Source organism: Cupressus sempervirens, chromosome 11 (genome assembly GCF_028749045.1).
Source record: "Cupressus sempervirens isolate cs-2001-9-10 chromosome 11, ASM2874904v1, whole genome shotgun sequence".
Classification (NCBI taxonomy): Eukaryota; Viridiplantae; Streptophyta; class Pinopsida; order Cupressales; family Cupressaceae; genus Cupressus; species Cupressus sempervirens.
The window spans coordinates 670,779,292-670,796,738 of record NC_143128.1 but is presented as its reverse complement, the minus strand read 5'-3'; the positions used below and the strand labels follow the sequence as shown (position 1 = coordinate 670,796,738).

The window sequence follows — 17,447 nt, the reverse complement described above, 5'->3', positions numbered from 1 at the left end:
ATAGTCTCTTCTGATTATAAGAACCCGATTAGTTAAGTAAAGTCATTTATAAATAAATAGACATATATTTATGACAATTGGATTAAGACGAGACCCAGATTGATGGATTGCATGACCATTCTAGACCCTACATCGCAGGTGTCACGGGTTGCTTGTGAACCACTTAGTAGTTTGAATTCAAATTTTGAATTCACAAACTTTGAGCGGGATAATGCTCTAGGGTTTCGACACCCTTAGATAAGAAGAGACTTCACACATTCTATTGTGGGCGATAATTTTTTTTTTTGTTGAGATTCAAATGGAGAATTGGTAAATGGTGAAAAGAGAAGACTGAGAAGGAAAGAGGAAGAATAATACACTAAACTAGTAAAGAAGGAGAACCAAAATGACAAACAAAAGCCATAAAGAAAAAGATAGACACACATAGTTATATCCAACTAGAAGCAGTAGTGTGCTTTGTAGATAGGTGAACAGAGAAGTAGAAATTGAGGTGATATAACAAAATATCACTAAGTGACCTCAAGCAACAAGGAAATCATGACATCTCACAAGGTAGACAATGGTGATCTTCCAGGCAAGAGAGTGCTATACATCTTAGATCACATTTTGATTGCTTTCTAATAATAGTAATCATATTTTTAAGTTCTTAACTGAGCACACCTTCAGTAGTAAGCATTTGTTAAATCCTCTAACGAGGTGCTTCTTAGAAGGAGTGGTAAATCCTGTAACCAGGTAGTCTTAACAGGCTAACGGTAATCCTAACAGGTTACTGACATTCTTAATAGAATGAGTTCTCAGAAGGAACATGTTGTAGCTCTTTACAGGGCAACCTTTTATCTATAGTAAAAGGCTTGTAGGTATATTATACCCACCGTTGTTTTCATCCTCGCATGGAGGGTTTCCACGTACAAAATATTTGTGTCAACTTGATGAATCCTTTGTGTGTGAGTTTATTTGGTTTTGCTTTACTGCCTTCATATCTCTGTTAGTTATCAAACAACTTTTAGGTAGTGTATTTGGAGAAATAGTGAAAATAATCATTTTTATAGATGGTACTAATTCACTGCCCCTCTCAATACCTGTTGGGACCAACAATTGGTATCAGAATTTGGACCCTGACAATAGCAAGTCTCACAGCTTGAGGGAAGATCAAAAGGCAGCCATGAGGTACAAGCAATTATACAAAGAAGCTCTTGACACCATAGAAGATTTGAAAGATAAGTTGAAGGAGTCACTAGTAAAAAGAAAGAAGCTAGTAAATAAGCTTAGTAAAAGTCACGAGATTATAGAGCAAATGGAAGAGCAGAGCAGCTCAAATGGATCTGAAGAAACCATCTCTGATCTTACAATGAACAACAAGAAATTAAACAAATCAGTCTCAAAGCTGAAGAGAGAGATGGAAGAAGCATTAGATAAATTGAGGCAAGCACAAAAGGAGTAAGATAATGTTGCATAGGCACTGGAGAAAGTTGAGAAAACACTAAGTGAAGCCATGGAAGCAAAGAGAGCGGACGAAGAGCATGCCAAACAAAAGGATGGGGAGATTTTGAAGCTAATTGAGGAACTGAGAAGCACAAACGAAAAAAATGAGAGAGAGGGTTCAACAACAGCTCTGAGAAGGACCAAGGGCCCAAGTGGTCTTGGCTATGAAGGTGTCAACAAAAATGAGATTGGCTAAACATTTGAGAGCAAGACCTAGACCAAACAAGGACAAGGGAAAACATCGTCTAAAGGTAAGAAACCTAAAAAATCAATCTGTCATTGTTGTGGTAAAATAGGTCACACCTCAAACGTATGCTGGCATAAAAAGGATACATCCGATGTACAATTTACCTTCTACGGGTGTTGTAACACATGCCATCGGTATGGCCACTCCTCCCGAGAATGTAGGTCTCATACTCATGAGAAAAAGGTTTGATAGGTACTGTTATTACTGTAACGAGTACAGGCACAAGGCTGAGGTATGCAGATCAAGACAATGGGCAACTCAACAGTCTCAGAGAACTTCCAATTTTGGTTGGAAGAACATACTCAACACACCTGCATGCTAAACCTGTGAGAACAAAGGACATACTACTGAACATTGCCAAACTGAAAGCGATCGATGGAACCACTCAAGACCATGGAAAGGTATATGCATGACCTGTTACTATTGTAGCAAGATAGGGCATCTTGCTAAAGACTGCAGAATAAGGAAAGCAACCCAAGTGCACAACCTGGACCACAAAGTTGAGAGCAAAGTAGTGGACAAGGAGGAAGTTAGAAAGGACTTCAATAAGATATGGGCAAGGAAAGAAGACGAAAACAAAGAAGCCAAGTCTGAAGAGGAAGAGAACTCACTGATTGTTGGTGAGACCTCTACAACAAACAAAGATAAGTCAAGCTTAGAAGGGGTTACATGATAAAGCACATGCTACATACTGGTCCTCTATTCAAAATTGGTAGAAGAAAGCACAAAGCAAGCATAAGAAGCCTGTATCGAGGAAAGAGAATGTGACCGTTGCCACACGGATCACCCGCATTTAATGTGAAAAGATAGGTAGGTAATCATTTTGTTTGCCATTGATCACCAACATAAACCTAATGATAGCACATCAAAAAGGATAAATAAGCTAAAGAAGGGTATGATTAATTACTTGTGAACTCTAAGCTCCCAACATAAGCCAAAAAGAGAAAAACCCAGCTGAGCAATTGCGCACCATTTTTGCCATAATCGAAATTTCTCAACTTGCAAGTGCGTGAGACCCTATCTAGCAGAGATAACTGTCTTAGAAAAGCTAAGAGCATCATGGGAGGTGGTATGCCCGAAACCGAGCTTGTTAGCAATGAAGAATTTTCAGAATCAGAATATGTGGTTACCTCACTGGAGGGATACGTAAGAACCAGGGAGTTGCATTATCCTCACTTCCCAAAGACATCATACTAGTCGAAGATGTAAGTGCATACTTGAGAGCTAATATTGTGGAACTAGGAGCAGACAAGGTGTATGAAGCATTTTCTACATTTTTAGAAGATGGTATTCTGAAGAAAGGATTGCTACATCTGTTAAATACAACAATGCACTGCATAATGTAAATCCTTGATTTCATTCACGAGGACTGGGTTAGACTGGTGCTAAGAAGAGTACATGGATAATTCATGTGGCTTGACAAACCCTATGAAATCATAAAGCGAGTCATTCTTAGGGTAACAAGACTCAACGAAACAGGACCATGGCTGAATACAGAGAAAATCACACGTGAAGAAGTCGCAAGGCTGACCAGAGCAAAGGAGGTCGGGCGAGCACTGATTATTGATGAAATTCCCGATCCTGAAATGAAGTTTGTTGCAATGGAAATCGCATTCAGATTCTACTTCTCCAACAAATCCAACAGCCTACCCTGTGGGGCGGTACATGCAGCATAACAAATCATTCGTGAAGGTGCACCACTTGACCTAGGTGGGTGGCTATATGAGCAATTGATGTTGGACCTGACAAAGATTAAAGAGAATCTAAAGGTACACATGTTCAAATCTGGAGCTCTCCTGGTATGTATATTTTTCTACTTTGCACAACAATTTCCTAGACAAGGTGCTGTCGGGTTAAAGGATAAGCCTATCTGTGAATAAGTGTGTAGATCATATATTAAGTTAGGAGATAATAGGGATAATCTATTGAAAAGATACTTTGATAGTTTCGGGGACATAAAAAGGAAAAGGGAAAGAATACACTTTACTCTAGTAGAAGAGTACAAAAATGATGTAAATTTTCTAGCATGGATATACACATACATGATTCAGACCGTGAAGCCAAGAACTGACTGGCTTACTGCATTTGAATATGAGATGACAAAAGAAGAGGTAAGGATTGCTATTGGACTAATATTGTCAATGCCTATTGACAACGTGCTACTTGTTCGGGGTACCAGCTCAATGAGAAGAAGCAAAACAACTAGAATGGAAAAGGATAAGGAAGAAAATAGAAAGGAAGCTAAGAAAACAAACAAGAAGAAGACAACCGGTACTAAGGCTACAAGCCATAAGAGGCAGGAAAGTGAAGAAAGAAATATTGACTCAGGAAAAGAGACTACCTCACAAGAACCAAAGTCAAGTGAGGAAGATGATAGCAAAAAGAAGGTTGAAGTAGTAGCCAAGAAGAAACCCGCACCAATACAAAGAAGAGCAATCTCATCCACGGGTACATTATCATCAAGAATAACAAAACCTGTAAGAGAACATGGCAGTCCCACTCCTCCACTCTCCATTGAAGATATACTCAATGACATTGTTCACAATGGGAATTACATCACAATAAGATACATATATGTGCTAATGAATGACAAGGACAAAAATAGTATTATAAGTGCAGTATTGGTTAGCATGAGAACCTTTTGCAGAACATCTAGTATGGTGAAGAAGGTATTGCCAAAGGAGTTGGCAGATTTCATCAAGAAATAACAAGTTGGAGCAGCACAACTCAAAGGAATTCTTTGTGAAGCATTATCAAAGGTTTAACCAGACTACACACAAGCATAAAGGGAAACACATGTAGAGGCATATGTCTCGGAGTTTTTGATTCAAGAGGATGTTGCACAAATAATAACTGGTAAAGAGAGTTGTTCGAAAGAGCAATCAGAAATTGGATAGAAATAGAAGATCAAATGGAGCTCGTGTATGCTCTAAAGTCTCCAAGGCAAACAAAAGCTTTAACTAGAGTTGATTCGAATGGAAAAGGCGAAGTGAAGAGGATTGCATCTGTTGCACTAGTAGATCAGCAGAATACAAGGGATATGTTGAGGAGCTAGCTGAAGTACCAGTAACCTTCAATTCTCTAACTTCACTCAGGAAAGCAAAATATGCAACAGCCAGAGGAACAATGGCTACAACAAGTGTCACATCACTAGGACTAATAAACCCCCACAATACTCCAGCAACAATAGGATCCACTGATCATCCCAAAATAGATACAATGCAACCGGCAACAAAAACAAAGACATCATGTACAATCCTGCATAAAGACAGAACAGAAAAAGGCAACAGTCAACCAAGCAAATCGATGGAGACTCGATGCATGAGGGTCTCAACAGTAGAGATTGTAGAGGAAGGAGATAAAGGGCAAGGCAGTCCAACAAGGGACACTGGTAAGAAAGATGACCAACCAGTCACCCATTCAGCATTTAAGGAGACCAGAAGCTTCGTTAAGCCCGCATCTACAAAGAGAACATTGAAACTAGGAAGCACTAAGCCAAAGGAATTCAAAGATACAAGGATGGAGAAGAGAAATCGCCATCCTCATCTTCATCATCCTCAAGCTTGGAATTTGAAGGAGAATTATATGAGAGGCACACTTAGGAAGTAGAAAAACTTGAAACAATCCTGACCGAGTTAGACAAGAATGCTGGCAGTATGAAGAATCTGAATAGTGAAGAACTTGATCAACACAATCAGCTGCTAAAGAAACAACAGTAAAGAGAGCAAGTTTAAGAAAGGAACGTGCACATACCTTGATCAAAGCAAAGAGGCTAATCATAGGAATACTAGGTGATGTGCAATATGACTCTAACACTAATCTTATTGAGCAACTAAGGCATATCTTGTAGAATGCAAACATTAGTGAAGCAACAAGCTCAACTTAGCAAAAGAAAGGAAAAGGAAAAGCTGAAGCAATTGATTGGACATCATTCATAGAAACTTGAAGAAGCAAGAAACACTGTAGTAGAGTTGCTGAAGGACATTTTTCCAACACTCCATAGAATATCAGATTCACAAAACTTTCTGATCGATCTCAATGCCACCCTGACAACCGCACATGAGAAAGTGCAAGGCACTCAAACATCCTTTGACGTATCAACCAGTTCAACAACTACATACACCAATCAAATTCAAGAAAAGCTTCACCTGATCAATTGGGTTACGACAAAACATAAGAGAAACTTCACCCTCTTTGAGTTACAATGTTTCCTATTATCCCTCGTAGGAATTGTTCAAGGCCATATACGTGATGCAAATATGCTTCTATCCAGAAGCATTGCAGTCACCATTGAAGGAATGGAACAATGCCTACCGGCCATCACCAATCTAACCATGGCACTTGGCAAACTACTGGCGACCTAGCAAACAACGCTAGAAACAACAAAAGATAAATACCCTTTGTCATTGATGACAAAAAGGGGGAGAGGAACTTAAGATAATGAGGAGATGAAATAAAGATAAAGGGGACATAATAAAGATACATAGAGATAAAGATGAGAAGACAATGAAAGGGGGAGACAATAATGATAGAGAAGAGGGAGTTCAAACGCAATGATGAAAACACAGGGATGAGATGAAGAGCTAAACAAGCAAACAACAAAAAAGGCAAACAAGGAATACCGAAAGACATGCAAGTTAATAGTAAAGATAGCTGAAAACAAATAAAAGTCGAAGATAAACCAAAGGGGGAGTAAAAACAAAATGGAAGTGCAGAAAAGAGCATAAATATGGTTAAGTCTAGTCACCTATAAAGATTCTATCGGTATCCAGCCAAGCAAGGGTATATGTTTTGCCATCCTAGCCGGTCACATCGACATATGAAGTATAGTTGGCATAAGTGTGTTGTCATTGATTGGCAACTGGTCGAAGGGATACATCACCTCATACACTGGTAGAAGTTTTCACTAGTCTGCACAAGGGAATAAGACAAGGGAGAAGCCAATAAGTTAGCATAAGGAGTCATCAATATGATATGGTAGGTCAGGTTGTCAGAAATTTGAAAACGGTCAGTTGTCCCTGAAGCCACATGCCCACCTACCCTGTCAGGACAGAGGTGACTTTGAAACTCCAAAAGAGGGAAAATATTTTGAGACAAGACAAAATGGAATGAAGCCTCATTCATTTGACAAGAGAGAGACAGACAAGGAAGAAGTTCAGCAGATCAGAGTAGAGGAGAAAGGAATAATCAGAGTAGAGTTCAGAGAATAGAAGGAAGGTTCAATTTCAGAGTATGCAACATGTGTTGAATCTCCCTATCATTTTGTAAGTTCATTTTGCTTGTCCTGTGAAGCGGTGATTGCTCTAGGCGTTATTGTATGCAATCTTGAAGTACTGCAAGTTTATATTTCAAGTAGAAGTTGTAGGTTAAAGTATTTTGTTCTCTGGTTGAAGTCCTATGCTCCTAGATTTGTATTAATTGAATCAGTTTATGAATAGAAAGCAAGCAAGCAAGCATATTAGTCGATCCAGTTGTTTTGGCTCTTTGTTGTCTCATTTCTATTCATTATGCATGTTGCATTGAGTATTTGAGAAGATTAGAGTTGCAGGCTCCCTGTCTCTATTTTTCTGTGTTTTAATGGTGGAGTAGACCAAACATCAAGTTTGTTATTCACTTGCTCAGTTCACGTGTTAACTGAACTTTCTTTGTGCTCACGCGGTCAGCTTTACCTGTGCTATGCCTGCAGAGTTATAACCAAGTCCACCGAGCTCCTCTTTCGTGCATACAATGCTCATTCAGTTCCTTTGTCGACTGAGTTCACTTGGTCATAGAGTTGGTCGTGTGTCGAGTCTACCAAGCTCCACCTTCCTTTGGTGATCGAGTTCACTTGGGTCCCATTGTTGCCGAGTCACTTGGCATCCATTACTGCCGAGAAAAATCTACTCAGCTTCTTAACGTGTCGAGCTCCCTTGACACCCATTGCCTGTCACTCGGCACCTACTATTTGCCGAGCAATTTTTTTTGAGCTGTGAAGTTATATTTCTCACATGGTATCAGAGCTTTGAGGCCCTACATCCTCGTGAGTTTTGGTATTTTTTTTCTGGGTATTTGACATGGTAGGAGATGCAGGAAAGACATGGCAGCAGCCATCGTCCTTTAATGGACAAAATTATGATACATGGGCAAAGAAAATGAGAATCATCATGTTGCTAATGATTTGTGAGAATTTGTGATGAATGGGTTCAATGATGTAACCGACCCAATACAGTATGCTACTCTTACAAACCCTCAGAAGACTCAATTGAAGGAGTCGAGGAGAAAGGATGCAAAAGCCTTAAGTCTGATTGAGACAGCAATGACAGAAACTATTTTTCCCAAAATTGCAGCAGCAAATTACTGAAAAGAAAGCATGGAATATCCTTGAGACAAACTTCAAGGGGATTGATAAGGTCAGAGTAGTGAAGCCATAGATGATCAGAAGGGAGTTTGAGAACCTTCAAATGAAGGAAAATAAACCTATTGCAGAATTCAGCTCAAGAATCTCTACTTTGAGAAACCAACTCAAATCAAATGGAGAAGAGTATGAAGAGCAAAGGATAGTGGAGAAGATATTGAGGAGTCTACCTCAAAAATATGACAACCTTGTGATGACCATTGAGGAAGCAAAGGACCTCACCACATGACCATGGATGAGTTGATGGGAACTCTTCAAACCCATGACCACCAGATCAACAAATCAGCGACAACTTCCCAAGAGCGATCTTTCAAGGTTCAAGAGAATTCAAGAGGTAAGGGGAGAGGAAGAAATGGCTTTGGTAGAGGCTCAAGAAGTAGAGGTCATGGTAGAAATGGTCAAAGGAATGCTGGTGCAGAAAGCTCAAGACAAGCAAGCAACCAAGAGGGAGCAAGCACCTCTCAAAACAGATCTAGAGGAGGTAAGAAGAATTACAACTCCAATAAGAGCAATGTAGAATGCTACGACTGTCATAAGTTTGGGCATAATGCAAGTGAATGTTGGAAGAAGCAGGGTAATCAATCAAGACATAATGCAAATGTGGCTGATGTGAACATGGGAAATGCAAACAATCTCACAGCCTTCACTGTGTGTAACATTGGTGAAGAAGGCAACCCTGAGGTATGGTACTTGGACAGCGCTTGTAGCAACCACGAGTGTTAATGAAAGTTTATTTTCTTTCACTGATAGAAGTTTCAAGTCTGAAATTAAGATGGGAAATAATGGAAGCATTTCCATTGTGGGCAAAGAATCTATTATGGTCGCACCAAGCAAGGTGAGAAGGAGATACAAAATGTATATTTTGCCCTAGGTATGAAGCACAATTTGATGAGTGTTGGACAACTCATTCAAAATGGTTAGAAGGTGTTGATGGAAAATGACAAGTCTGTCATTCATGAAAAGGATGGGAGTAAGAGAATACTTGCAGTAGTCCAAATGACAAAGAATCGGATGTTCCTCTTAAAGATAGAGACATGCTTCTCTTCTCAATTCAGTGCTGCACCTCCCAAGCATGCATGTACAACAATACATCAGCAATCAGCTCTTAGGAGCATGATTGAAGACCCCTCCAAGCTATGGCATCTTAGGAAGTATGGCATCAAGATGGAGCATACAGCCAGTTATACTTTGTAGCAAAATGGAGTGGCTAAAAGGAAGAATAGAACCATTGTTGAGATGGCAAGGAGCGTGATGAAAGCAAAGGGACTCCCAACTGAATATTGGGGAGAGGTTGTAGCAACAACAAGTATACTTGATAAACAGGTGTCCTACAAAGTTAGTTCGTAACAAGATTCCTCTTGAGGCATGGTCAAGGAATAGATGGACAATTGAACACTCGACAGATGTGTAGCATATGCACATGTGCCAAAGGAACAAAGGCAAAAGCTGGATGACAAGGTGTGAAGTGTATCTTCACTAGTATAGCTCAGAATCAAAGGTTTAGAGGTTGTATGATCAAATCACCAAGAAGAACATCATTTTAAGAGATCTGGAGTTTCTTAAAAATCAGTCATGGGATGGCTCGGTAGATGAATCTTCAAGCACTTCAAGTAAAGTGCCGACCATTGAAGAAGAAGAAGATATTGGTGATTAGCAAGATGACAAAGCAGAAAACATAGACAATTGCAGACAAAGGCAAAAAGGCAAGCAACCTCAAACATGTCGAGTTTCAGCACCTAGTACTTCAAGACAACCCCAAGCTAGCATGCAAAACAGTAGTAGCAATAATACTGAAAATTCAGATCCCACTCTCGCCTCCCTATTGCCAAGAAAGACTTAAGAGTCTAAGGGAGATATACCAAGAAGAAATGATTAAGAGTTTTATGAGAGTGTCAATTTTGTATTTTTTTTCATAGTGATCCAATCTATTTTGAAGAAGCTATGAAGGAAGAGAAATGGTGCAATGCCATGGATGAGGAAATAGATGCTATTGAAAGAAATGAGACATGAGAGTTAACTACTTTGCCTCTCAAGAAACAAGTAAATGGGTTTACAAGACCAAATGCAATGCTGAAAGAAAAATAGATAGGCATAAGGCACATTTAGTGGTCAAGGGGTATAAGCAACAATATGGCAAAGATTGTGATGAGACATATGCACCGGTTGCAAGAATGGAAACTGTGCGTACTATCATAGCAATTGCAGCACAACTCAAATGGAAGGTATATCAAATGGATGTGAAGTCTGCCTTTTTGAATGGTGTATTGAAAGAAGAGGTATATGTGGAGCAACCACTTGGTTATGAAGTCCTAGGTGAAGAACACAAGGTGTATAGATTGAAGAGAGCTTAATATGGGCTCAAGCAAGCTCCATAGGCATGGTATAGCAGGATTGACTCATACTTGATGAGCAATGGCTTTAGCAAAAGTGATGGTGAGCATACTCTTTACATTAAGACAACAAATGGTAAGGATTTGATCGTTGTCTTGTAAGTAGATGACTTAATCTTCACTGGAAATGATAATTTCCTAATTGGTGAGTTCAAAGAGGCCATGGAGAATGAATTTGAAATGACAGACCTAAGTCTTTTGAGGTATTTTCTAGACATAGAAGTAAAACAAATGCATGATGGCATCTTCATCTTTCAAGAAAATTATGCGAATCAGATCTTGGAGAGATTCAAAATGTAGAACAGTAAATCAACCCCAACACCAACAACAGTAGGTTTGAAGTTGAGCAAGGAAGATTGTAGTAGAAGTGTGAATCCAACATTATGCAAGAGTATGGTTGGAAGCTTGATGTATTTGACAGCAACTAGACTTGACATGATGCTTGCAGTAAGTTTGATTTTCAGATTTATGGAAACACCAAAGGATTCCCATTGGCAAGCAGGAAAGAGGATGCTAAGGTATGTGAATGGTACCAAGAGATTTGGGATTTTGTCTGTAGATAATGATTTCAAGTTGGTTGGTTACATTGATAGTGATTGGGCTGGAAGCCTAAATGATAGGAAGAGCACTTCCGGGTACATGTTTAATATACGATCGGGTGCAATTTCATGGGCATCCAAGAAGGAACCTATTGTTGCTCAATCTACAGCAGAGGCTGAATACATAGTAGCAAATGCAATAGCATGTCAGACTATTTGGTTAAGGAGAATTTTGACAGATTCGAATGAAAGGCAAGAGGATGGAACCACAATCTTTTGTGACAACATTTCCTTAATTGCACTCTCTAAGAATCCAGTCTTCCATGGGAGAAGCAAAAACATTGAAATCAAATATCACTTCATCAGAGAGTTGGTGGAGAATGGAGACATCAAAATGGAATTTTGTAAGTTTGAGCAGCAACTAGTATACATTTTCACTAAGCCTTTGGGCATAGCAAGTTTTGTGCACCTAAGAAGGAGTCTTAGTGTAGTTTATTTGGATCAAGAGTGATCCTTGTTTGTATGGCTCGGGACAAAGAGGGAGTGTCAGAAATTTGAAAACAGTCGATTGTCCTTAGAGCCACACACCCACCTACCTATTAGGACAATTATGTCGGTAGGTGAGTTTGAAAATCCAAAAGAGAGGGAAAATATTTTGAGACAAGACAAAATGGAATGAAGTCTCATTCATTCGACAAGAGAGAGATAGACCAGGAAGAAGATCGACAGATCAGAGTAGAAGAGAAAGGAATAATCAGAGTAGAGTTCAAAGGATAGAAGGAAGGTTCAGTTTCAGAGTATGCAGCAACATGTGTTGAATCTCCCTATCATTTTGTAAGTTCATTTTGTTTGTCCTGTAAAGAAGTGATTGCTTTAGGCATTACTGTATGCAGTTTTGAAGTGCTGCAAGTTTATATTTCAAGTGGAAGTTGTAGGTTAAAGTATTTTGTTTTCTGGTTGAAGCCATATGCTCCCAGATTTGTATTCAGTTGAATCAGTTTATGAATAAAAAGCAAACAAGCGGGCATACTAGTCAATCCAGTTGTTTTGGCTCTTTGTTGTCTCCTTTCTATTCATTATGCATGTTGCATTGAGTATTTGAGAAGATTAGAGTTGCAAGCTCCCTGTCTCTATTTTTCTGTGTTTTAATGGTGGAGTAAACTAGACATCAAGTTTGCTATTCACTCGCTCGGTTCACGTGTTAACCAAGCTTTCTTTGTGCTCACTCGGTCAGCTTTACCTATACTGTGCGTGTCGAGTTATAACCAAGTCCACCGAACTCCTCTTTCATGCATACCGAGCTCATTCAGTTCCTTCGTCGACCGAGTTCACTTGGTCATAGAGTTGGTCATGTGTTGAGTCTGCCGAGCTCCACCTTCCTTTGGTGATCGAGTTCACTCGGGTCCCATTGTTGCCGAGTCACTTAGCATCCACTACTGCTGAGAAAAATTTGCTCAGCTCCTTAATGTGCCGAGCTTCCTCGACACCCATTGCCTGTCACTCAACACCTACTATTTGCCGAGTGAAACTTTTTGAGTTGTGAAGTTATATTTCTCACACATGTATGGCGGAATTCAAATTTTCCTTTTACTCTAACAGAACGACAAAGCACAGAGAGGATAACTAGATTAAGACATGATCCAGAGTGATGGACTACACCACCAGTCTAGACCCTACATCGTAGGTGTCATAGGTGGTTCCCGAACCACTTAGCAATTTGAATTCAAATTTTGAATTCATTGAGTTTGAATGGGATAATGGTCTAGGGTTTTTACACCCTTAGATAAGAAGAGACTTTACACATTCTATTGCATATGGCAAAAAAGATAAAATTGTTGAGAGTCAAACAAAGAACTAGTAAATGATGAGAAGAGAAGAGTGAGAAGGAAAGAGGAAGAATAATACACTAAACTAGTAAAGGAGAACCAAAATGACAAACGGAAGTCATTAAGAAAAAGATAGACATGCAAAGTTATATCCAACCAGAAGCAGTAGTGTGCTTTGCAGACAGGGGAGTAGAGAAGCAAAAGCCGAGGTGATACAACAAAATACCACTAGGTGACCTCAAGCAACAAGGAGATCACGACTTCTCACAAGGTAGACAATGGAGTTCTTCTAGGCAAGAGAGTGCTATACATCTTTGATCACATTTTGATTGCTTTCTAATAACTGTAATCTTTTTGTAAGCTCTTAATCGAGCATGCTTCAGTAGTAAGCATTTGTTAAATCCTCTAACAAAGTGCCTCTCAGAAGGAGTGCTAAATCCTGTAACTAGGTAGTCATAACAGGTTAATGGTAATTTTAACAAGTTATTGACATTCTTAATAGAATGAGTTCTTAGAAGGAACATGTTGGAGCTCTTAACACGACCTCTTATCTGCAGTAAAAGGCTAGTGGGTATATTATCCCCACCGTGGTTTTCATTCTCTCATCAAGGGTTTCCACTTACAAAATATTTGTCAACTTGATGAATGCCTTCGTGTGTGAGTTTATTTGGTTTTTCTTTACTGCCTTCATATCTCTGTTAGTTATCAAACGACTGTTAGTTAGTGTATTTGGAGTAGTAGTGAAAATAACCAGTTTTACAGATGGTACTGAATCACCCCCCCCTCCCAGTATTGGTTGGGACCAACAATGTGTACCCTAAGTAACTAATACGTGTGAATATGACCAAGAAGGTGAATCAGGTAGGTAACATCTCTATTCACACAAACACCTTTGAAATAGAGCATTGGTTAAATTATATTCAACATGGTTTTGGTCATTCTTTTGACTACATTTTGTTGAATGTGAGGGATTGTGAGATGTCGTTCGGTCCCATTTTTCCTGACATAATCTTCAAACGCTTTTGTCATGAATATACCACTATTATCAGTCTTAAGTGTTCCTGCTTCATTATTAACCACCATTAGTAGCCCTTAATGTTCCATATAGGATTGTGTTTCACTTTCAATCATTGTGGGAATACTTTTGGGAAGTGTTGAGAGCTTTTTATATTTGCTTAAAAAAATAGATCCAGGTGATTTTGCTGTTGATTGGTGAACAACATGAAGTAATTGTTATCAATAGGAAAAGAGAATGATATTCAACCACACAAATCAATGTGGATTAACTGTAACTTCCTTTCAACTATTTAGTTTGATTTCTGAAATAGCTCAGTTTGTTGTTTAGCCAAGATGCATGTGTCACATATATCAATTGTTTTGGGTAGAGTTGGCACACATACATCACCATTTTTTTGTATTGTTCAAATGCTGTCATAGTTGGTCTGCCCAAATCTTGTATGCCATTAAAGGCTTAATAAATTTCCACCTTTGGAAAAATGAGCAAATTTTCTTGAAATTGAAGGCTCGACTTTGAGTTTCAATAACTTTCCTTCCTTAAATCTAGTCAAGGTAATTGTATTATCACATTTTGTTTTGATTATTACCTCTCCATTATCCAATAAATGGAGTGGCCTTGTTGTTAAAGGAGCACCAGTGACATTGTGGAGAATGAATTTTGAAAGTTGAGGTGACTTGAGCAAAATTCTTCCTTTTCTTTTATTTTGCAAACTTTTGTCCTGTTTTCAGGATCACATTTTTTTTTGTGAAACTCCTTAAATAAATCCCTTGTAGAATTAGTGTTGCACAGCATTGGTGTCTAGGACACAAGCATTCTACTCATTGAGGCATAATGACATCATCAAATATGGAAAGCACATATTCACATGCAAATTGAGATAAATCTGAATATGAGATTTTTGTGTTCCCTTATTTGCATACTTTTGTTCTTCACAGCCTTTAATCTAATCATCGTGTTCTATGTTCATCAGCTTCATGTCTCTTTTCTACCACATTGTTTTCAAAACATGTCTGCCGTTTGCTTTATGGTGCTGAAACTGATGCTTTCTAACAGTCATAACTGTGTTGACTCCTGACAGTCTCAAGACTGCTGAAGAGGTTACCAAACTGCTGCTGCCTTTCTGAGACCACTGACTCTGTAAAATTGAGTTTCTATTGTGTTGAAACGATAGTATTTTTACACATTGAAAATTTGGAAAAATGCTTAATCCCTGTTCTTGACAGTTTTGGGGAATTTTTTCGTATTTTTTAGGTGTCTTAAAATTATGTTGCAATGAGAATAATCATCTCATCTATATTGATGGCATTGGTTTTTTGTAAGACAATATTTCCAATAAATTTATATAATTTCTGCAGGTTTGGATTCCATCAACCTCCATTCAATAGTGTAAACCATCTTCATCTTCATTGCTTTGCTCTTCCTTACACACCAAGGTCTGTAGCTCCATGCAAATATTTAATTGTCCATTAGTTGGTTTCAATTGGCTTTTTGATTGATAGCAGCATCTTTATTTGTTGTGTCATTAGGAAATAAAAACAACAATAAGGTGCTATATTATTGAACTTGTGACAAATACCTTATTGATATACTGATACAAGGTGTTTTTAAGCAGATGGAAGAAATTTAAATACCTGTCTTATGGTCCCGTGGGAGTTTTCGTAGAAGCCAACAAACTATTAAAGGAAATTAGACCAGTGGAAAATAATTTGTAAGGAGGTTTTATTATGGAGAGAATGTTGCAATTATTTTTTTAATTCTAATAATTGGGACATTATTTTGCATTTATTTATTTGTAGATATTCCATGCAAAGAGTTCTAATGTTGGGACATATAGCTCTTGAAAGAATTAATTCATAATTTCATTCATGTCTTATCATTTCATATTAATATTATTAATCACTTAGATTTTTATTCCTATTCTCACAGCACTTGATATCCCTATTCTTGTTCTTTTTATATATTATTATTATTTGAACAACAGTATCAAATGACAACTCGGTTGAATTGACAGTCCTTTGACAAATCAGAAAAAAATGATATTCCTATAACAAATCATGAAAAGTTTGATCAAAGAGATTTACAACATTTATATAAAAATCAACATAATTGTATTATTTTTTAATTATTAATAAATATTTCCTCTTGACCATCAAAGCAATAGAATACGGAGTATTGGATATGTATCTAGACACAAACACACATCTAATAAAATAAATTTATTATTGTATAATAACGATGCGTACTTGGGTGCATTTAATAACTAAACTACTATTTAGTCGACAGAAAATGATTATCATTACTCTTCACCAATCTAGGGGCTAAGTGTGAAAAACAATTATCCTGTTATACTTGAGCTCATCAATCTGGTTGCATCTTTTATTTATAAAAAACCCATTAATATAGTTATCCTATCATACTTGAGCTCATTAATCTAGTTGTCTCTTTATGACTTTTTATTTATCACTTAAGTGACTATCACTTTATAGTCTAATTTGATGTTGAGATTTACATTAATTTTTTAATTGAAAATATTTAAGTGAAATATCACTTTTTGAACATATTTGCACATAATATGTAAAATATATTAGTGTAAATTGTATTTGACCCCTTTAAGTGAGATTGCTTAAGAAATTTAAATAGATGTGTTAAATATTAAGTTTTAAGTGATATAAGTCAATTGCATTTTATTTATGAGTTGAAAACATGTGATTGCTCCTCCAAACCACGTATTTGGCTTGCAAACCACTAGTTTCTTAACAAAACAACTTGTTAGGTGGTTTCACCAGCATTTAAAAATATGTAAATATATCCTCAAACCTTGACTTTCCTCTTTGCATGTAAATGCATTACATGCAAAGGCTTTTTTAAACCACAATTTGTATAATCTCCTCTAGAGACCATGATTTTGGTCTCCAAGTGATTTCAAAGCATTTGCATTACATGCGTTTGAGTCTAGAGACCCCAATTTTGGTCTTCCAATGAAAAATGTGAATGTGAAGGCCCTTTTTAAACCCAATTTGCCTTGGATGTTGTAAAGAGAAAATCTTAGGAATGCATTTGCATTAAAAACATGCATGTAATGCATTCTTCTAAGCCTGAATTTGACTTGGAAATGAGTTGTACACATCTTAATTACATATTTAAAACAAGCGTTTGAGTTTGGAGAACCTAATTTTGCTCTTTTAAGGCAAAAATGTCTATGCAATATGGCATATAAGCCATGTTTTACCCAACAACTTGAAAGGAAAGGTATTTGCAACAAGTATTTTCATCATTTCATGCACATTTAATGCCATGTTCAAACCACTATTTGCTCTTGGAAAGGTATTTTCAAATATGAAAATCATTTGGAGAAATGCAAGCTAGACTTAGAAGGGCATTTTCAACATCATTTGTATCATATTGGACATGCATTGACATCTTGATACCATGATTTTCCAAAGGTTTTCACTTACATGTAAATGCAACTCACAAAAATATGTAGTGACTCCTAAATCCAATTTTGGCTTTGGTGTCCAAACGCATGTAAATGCATTGCATATTTTAAACAT

General features: G+C 37.7%; 1 protein-coding gene across 1 annotated transcript in view; it reads left to right on the top strand.

Moving 5' to 3' along the window:
- HINT4 (histidine triad nucleotide-binding 4) overlaps positions 1 to 15,811 on the top strand; it is a 42,635-nt gene extending 26,824 nt beyond the window's left edge. Inside the window, exons 5-6 of the mRNA XM_089810370.1 lie at positions 15,252 to 15,329; positions 15,509 to 15,811. Of these exons, the coding sequence (XP_089666496.1) occupies positions 15,252 to 15,329; positions 15,509 to 15,608 (178 nt within the window). The 3' untranslated portion in view covers positions 15,609 to 15,811. The remainder of the gene's footprint in view (positions 1 to 15,251; positions 15,330 to 15,508) is intronic.
- The last annotated feature ends 1,636 nt before the right edge of the window (positions 15,812 to 17,447 follow it).